This window comes from Aegilops tauschii, chromosome 3 (assembly GCF_002575655.3).
Source record: "Aegilops tauschii subsp. strangulata cultivar AL8/78 chromosome 3, Aet v6.0, whole genome shotgun sequence".
Lineage (NCBI taxonomy): Eukaryota > Viridiplantae > Streptophyta > Magnoliopsida > Poales > Poaceae > Aegilops > Aegilops tauschii.
Genome location: NC_053037.3, coordinates 328,688,092 through 328,694,843, shown reverse-complemented (window position 1 = coordinate 328,694,843; position 6,752 = coordinate 328,688,092). Strand labels below are relative to the sequence as shown.

The following is a 6,752-nucleotide window of genomic DNA, read 5'->3' as shown; positions in this document are numbered from 1 at the left end:
CAATGGCAAGTTACGCAGCCCCTGTTCATAATAAGTATGGTAGGATATGTGTGAATTGTGTTGTTTTATTTGAATTGGTGTCGGCATACGTGTTGCGTCAAAGTTGATGATGATCGTTATTACTCTATGAAGCTAAATAAAATAAGACATTTCAAACAAAAAGCAGTTCTTCTTTACATGAGTTTCTATCCCTAGCTACCATTGTATCTATTTTTGCTTGGTCTGACACTCATGTGTGAGGCCACATGACAACATGCTTGATTCGGTTATGAAATCTCTCATATAATAATGCACGAATTCCCTGGTTGGGGACTCCAGCAGAAACTTGCTCGGTTAGAAATGCATTGCACGGGAACAATCGCCCAATATGATTCCACATCCGAGCTATTGGACTGCATCTGGTTTTAGGCGTGGATGCGCGGGTATACTTAGGGCGTGTTTGGTTTGAGCCTCGTCTAGCCCAACCAAAATTTTGTCATGACTGAAATTTTGGCATAGTTTTGTTATTTGGATCATAGCCATGTACATTACCCACTTTTTGGCAAAACTGTTTGGCATCCATCTGGTTTGGAACCAACTGACTTTCAGCGCTAGGATTGCCTTTTTCTTTTCTTTTTGATTGTAATTGGATTAACTTTGCTTTATTTAGTCCTAATCGTTTGACAATAAATCCTAACAATGTAATTAAGAAACTGAAAAAAATGTAAGCATAACAACGTCAAAATACCTAATTCGTGTACAATCAAACATTAAAGTCTTATACTGCAATTACTCTTTCAAATAATTTAAACATGATATTTTTCTGTATGCAAATCCTTTAAGGTACTAGACATATATCTGAACGTAAATGCTGAGTGAGGACGTCTTGAACTTACGTGCAGTTGCAGACGTTTTTTCGGAAAACGCATTTTAAAATGTCAAAAAATAGCCGGAATTTTTTTAACATGTATATCTTTGCAAAAATGTGTGCGTGGTGCAAAGTTTTGTGAAAATATATCTTTTCATTTTGCCTCTGAAAAAAGACGAATATGAATGCTGAACAATAGCGTTCCACGTCCCATTCTTTTGTCTTTTTTGCACATGCAAAAAAAATGTTGTTTTCCACGAGACTTTTTGTGCGCACATGGAACATGGAGAAGTACACATGCAACTTTTTTTAAAAACTTTCTCGGCACTTAGAAATTTGTTTCTTAAAGTTGGTGCGGATGTATCCGGGTTTATTCATATATTTTCCCGGTAAACGATGGGGTACTTAAATCATGAGAGCTCTCGTGGGCAACAACATATGCTCTCGCAGCACAGAGAAAAGGTGACGAAGCAACAGACAGGGACCCACCACAATAGAAACATGAACGAGCAACCACGCTAATTTATGGGCGAAGGATTTTGGCGCCACAAGTTGCCCACGATTTGGTGGGGACCCTATTCCTCAACGGGTTGAGGATAGCGACCAAACGCGCAACCCTGCTCGCGGCAATAGGCTGGCCAGTTACTTTGGTTCATCTTTTTTTGTTCATTTTTCCTTTTTTTAAATCAGTGGTCTTTTTTAAAAATTCATGAACTTCTTGGAAATCATGAATAATTTTTAAACTCAAGCACATTTTTCAAACTCATGAATATTTGTTGAAATTTGTGAAGTTTTTTCAAACTCACAAACTTTTTTTAAGATTTGTGAACATTTTTCAAACACATGAAGAGTTTTTGAATTTGTGAACATTTTTCAAACTCACGAACAGTTTTTGCAATTTGTGATAACTCGTGAACATTTTTTGGAATTCATGAACATTTTCTACGATCAAGAACATTTTTAGAATTTCTGGAACAACTTTGGAATTCTAGAAATTCTTTTGAATCTGTGAACATTATTTGAATCACGAAACATTTTTGAACTGAGTGAACAATTTTTTAATTTGTACCATTTTTATTGATGAACTATTTTTGTAATTTGCAACCAACACGTTTTTTTTGGAATTCACAGACATTTTTTTAATCGAAGAACATCATTTGAAATATGGAGCATTTTAAAAATTAGTGTATGTATTTCTTAATTCATGAACAATTTTTAAAATTTGGCACATTTTAAAAAAATTGTGAATATTTTCAGACACGCAATTTTTGAAACTCAAAATATTTTCCGAAAGAGGCCATTCTAAATTTTGTGGACATTTTATGAAGTTTGAAAAAAAATCGTAAACAACTTTAGAAGTTCAGAAACTTTTATGAATCCAGATTTTTTTTTAAAAAGTAGCAAAAAGACAAAAAAGGAAAGACGAGAAAAAGAAAGAAAAAAGCAGGGGCGCACCCGTCCCGCACATGGGCCGGTCGAGAAGCGCGCAGAGGGAGCGGGGGTTGCGTGTCAACCAGCGCCCTGTGCGCTAAATAGGAGGTCTCACGATTTGGCGGGAATGACACAGACGTGGGTGAGCCAACTTTTTAGTGCCAATCCAAACAACAACCAAATCTTGTGGGTGCATCTCAAAAGAAAAGAAAAGAAAAAAGAAATCGTAGCTAATTTTTTTTAACACGATACAGACGCAAACGTTCTTATACAAGTGCGTACACTTATCTTTATGAATGCACATACACACATCTTAGCATCTCCGAAAGACTGAACCGACATATCATCTCGAAATTTACGAAGTCACGATAGACACCAAAAAATAAATGCGAACACCGAGATTTGAACCCTGATGAAATGAGGATACCATAGTCCCTATAACCATCCAACTACAGATTGATTCGCCGCTAGCCAACTTTTTGGGATGGTACACTTTGGCTCTAAACCGAACACTTCCAAACTTCGAGAGTTTAGCAGTTAACTCCGGTAAAACAATGAGGTTGGCGCAATGGCGCCGGTTCCCTCCCTACGGCCGCCCTCATTTCTCGATCCTCACGCAGAAGCTGCTCTGTTCCTCCACCCATCGAAGAAAAGCACCAGAAAAACGAAACACACAAAAAAATCTAACCGAGGAAAACGAAGAAGGCGCAACGACATTACACCCCGTCCGTCTTCCTAGCAAGGCGAGGCGCATTCCGTCGTCTCCATTGGCGCGCTCCACGCTGCTTCCACCTGCCGCCCGTCCCGCCGATGCCGTTCTGAGAGCCTGGCTGCCGACCACGCCGACGCACGGGATGCCGTTATTTCTTCTATAGGGCCTCTCTCGGAGCGCGTCGGCATCGGCGACGACTCAGTTCAACGCGCGGCTTTATCATGCCGCGCGTTCTCGTGGAATCGGTCGAACATTTGGCCACTGCCCCCGCAGTAGGGGGTCCTCCGGCGCCCCCGCCGCAGTCTGCAGCCTCACCACCGCCGCCGGCACCGTCGCCGCCTCCGCCGCCCACACCGCCACCTAGGTCGTCGCCCCCGTCCTCTCCACCTCCTGCGTCTTCCGGCAATAATCAGAGTCCGAATTTGCCTCCGGGGTCGCCTCCGCGGGAGAAGTCTCCTGCATCGTCCCCACCTCCTCCGGCTTCGCCTCCGCCCTCAACTCCGCCGGCAAGCCGGTCACCACCACCGTCTTCTCCCCCGCCGTCGCCGCCTTTGCAACAGTCTTCGCCGCCACCAGCGCAATCGACGCCACCGTCGCCTGGTGTATCAACTCGGCCATCGCCAGGGGCAACGACATCGCCGTCGCAGCAATCACCTCCGAAAGCGACAACCTCACCACCGGCGTCGCCACCACCATCGCAACCAAAGAACCCCGCACCAGCCACCCCAGCCCCTTCACCTCCCCTCAATGCGGAGTCGGCCACGAAACCTCCCGCCGGTGCAGGAACATCACCCCCACCGCTTGAAACGCCTGGGACGCCCACGTCGGTACCGGCCGCAGCAGGCCAGGTGCCGGCAGCTCCAGGAACACCTTCATCTTCCTCACTGTTGCCGCCTTCGGGCATTATGCCGGCCTCCGGGCGTCCTCCTGGCTCGTGGCAGAGCCCTCCCGGTCCGGCCGTCGCGAGGGCGAGCCCACCGTCTCTGGCACCTCCGGCGAGAGCCTTGGGTGAGAACCTGCCGATCGGGGTGATTGTTGGGGTCGCCGTGGCCGGGTTCCTCATGGCATTGGCGTCGCTTTTCATTGTGGCGTGCCTCAGCGACCGGGGGAAGAAGCAGCGTCCACCCATGCGCAAGAGAGGAACCATGGTCGTTCCGGCACGTGAGTCTCTCTCATGTCCACGAACAAGTTGATCACCCGCTTACATCGGCCGCTGATACGTACGCTGGTGCATGCAGGTGCGCCGGACTCATATCCTCCGTCCAACGGGCCGGCAGCGTCGCCGAGCGACACGAACTCGTACGAGTTCACCGGGTACAAATCGTGCTTCACGTACGACGAGCTGGTGGGGATCACGGGCGGGTTCTCGGCGCAGAACGTGATCGGCGAAGGCGGGTTCGGGAAGGTGTACATGGGCTCGCTGGGCGACGGGCGGCGCGTGGCGGTGAAGCAGCTCAAGGTGGGAGGCGGGCAGGGGGAGAAGGAGTTCCGCGCCGAGGTGGACATCATCAGCCGCATCCACCACCGCCACCTGGTGACGCTGGTCGGGTACTGCGTCACTGAGAACCACCGCCTCCTCGTCTACGAGTTCGTCTCCAACGACACGCTCGAGCACCACCTGCACGGAGAAGGGCTTCCGGTGATGGACTGGCCGAAGCGGATGAAGATTGCGATCGGATCAGCCCGTGGATTGACCTACTTGCACGAAGACTGTAGGTGACACTTCGTTTGTTCGATCGTGCTGCGCCTTGTTCATAATTAACCTGTACTGGATTAGTAATAATAATTAACCTGTATTGCTGCGTGGCAGGCCATCCTAGGATCATACATCGGGATATCAAGTCAGCCAACATTCTTCTGGACAAGGCCTTCGAGGCAAAGGTTGCAGATTTCGGTGTTGCTAAGCTTACCAACGATTCTATGACTCATGTCTCCACGCGCGTCATGGGCACATTCGGGTAAGCTCCTGCCTCCTGGGACAAAAATGCAGAACTTTGCATCTTTGTTGGTCTAGTTACTCTTCTTGGGCCGGTAGGGGGCTAGGTAGATTTCAAGCGCTCTGCTCTGCTCTATATTTGTTTTGCTCACAAGAACCGCCTTGGCCTCAGAATGTCATGTTAACAAACAGGTACATGGCGCCGGAGTACGCATCAAGCGGGAAGCTGACGGACAGATCCGACGTCTTTTCGTTTGGGGTGGTGCTCTTGGAGCTTATCACCGGGCGGAAACCTGTAGATTCGTCTCAACCCCTAGGAGAAGAAAGCTTAGTTGAATGGGTACGTACAGTAAAATACATGTCGCGTTTGTAACTTGGTAAGTACTCCCTCCGTAAACTAATATAATAGTGTTTAGATTTTTCTTTGAAACGGAATAAAAGTGTTTAGATTACTACTTTAGTGATCTAAACGTTTTTATATTAATTTTCAGAGGGAGTACAATTGATCGTGCATGTTGTGGCGCCATTTGTGAAATCAATCTGTGTATTAATTCGTGGCAGGCTCGGCCTCTCCTGGTGGATGCGCTGGAGACGGACGACTTCAGGGAAATCGCCGACCCTTCCCTAGAGTGCAGGTACTCCAAGATCGAGATGCGGAGGATGGTGGAGGCGGCCGCCGCTTGCATTCGCCACTCCGTCACCAAGAGACCGAGGATGGTGCAGGTAGCGCCACTAACACCAGATGAATCTTCTTACCGATCGAGCTTACACTACTTAGCTGCTACAGTTGGTGAGATAAAATTCGTGTTGCGCCGAACTAGGTGTGGCGATCGCTGGACGTGGACGGCGGCTCGACGGACCTGACCAACGGCGTCAAGCTCGGGCACAGCACCGCGTACGACTCAGGGCAGTACTCGGCGGACATCGAGCTCTTCCGGCGGATGGGGTTCGAGGACGACCTCGACACAGCCGAGTACGGCTTGTCCGACGAGGGCGAGCCGGGGCCTGGTTCCGGGAGGCAAAGGCAACAACGGACAGCAGCTGGACGGTGAGACCCCATCAAATCAACCAACTCGGATCGCCGGCCGGCCGGTTAAATCCTCCTACAACGCTGCATCGAACGCCATAGCACGACGACGGCGGATTACGGAAGGCGGAGCAGAAGCTGGCGTGATCAAGCGTGCCCTATGGCGGATTACGGAAGGCGGAGCAGAAGCTGGCGTGATCAAGCGTGCCCTATGGCGGATTACGGAAGGCGGAGCAGAAGCTGGCGTGATCAAGCGTGCCGCGCTGCGCGCGAGCGCTTCATCTTGGGGACAGGTTGCTAAGCTTTGGTGTTTGTGTTGTTGTGTGCGCCTGTACCTATCGCCTCTAATAGAACAAAGCTTGGCATTTGCGTATCCTAGAAAGGAAAAGAAGATTGGCATTTGCATCTCAAACTTCGTGATGACAACGTTCGCCGATATATACGCACAATGTATGTTCGCCGTCGCAGATACCAGGGTGTATTGCAGATTTCTCGGAAGTTGCTTCTCAAAAATGAGTACTCTAAACCGGTGCCTAGACCTAAACCAGTGTCAAACGATTTTCTAGAGCCTATGGTTTCCCCTACTTTTACCAAAGGAAAATGTTAAAAAACTGACATCAGATTTTAAGATTTCCCAGCAAACGCCGAGAATTATCATCCGAAAACAGATAAACCAATTGTGTTGTTTGTAAGGATTTATCATGCTCTCAAGCGAAAATTATCATGTAGTAAACCGATAGAAAATTGCCACGATGCGCAGAGTAATCGTCACACGTTCGATTGGGATCTGACGATTCTA

At 48.3% G+C, this 6,752-nt stretch overlaps 1 protein-coding gene across 1 annotated transcript; it reads left to right on the top strand.

Annotated features, from left to right (window-relative positions):
* The first annotated feature begins 3,211 nt into the window (after nt 1-3,211).
* Nucleotides 3,212-6,382, top strand: LOC109758118 (proline-rich receptor-like protein kinase PERK3). Its single transcript, XM_020316964.3, has 6 exons — nt 3,212-4,151; nt 4,229-4,702; nt 4,801-4,948; nt 5,119-5,266; nt 5,488-5,649; nt 5,748-6,382. The coding sequence occupies exons 1-6, from the start codon at nt 3,212-3,214 to the stop codon at nt 5,976-5,978; spliced, it is 2,103 nt and encodes a 700-aa protein (XP_020172553.1). The 3' UTR covers nt 5,979-6,382.
* The last annotated feature ends 370 nt before the right edge of the window (nt 6,383-6,752 follow it).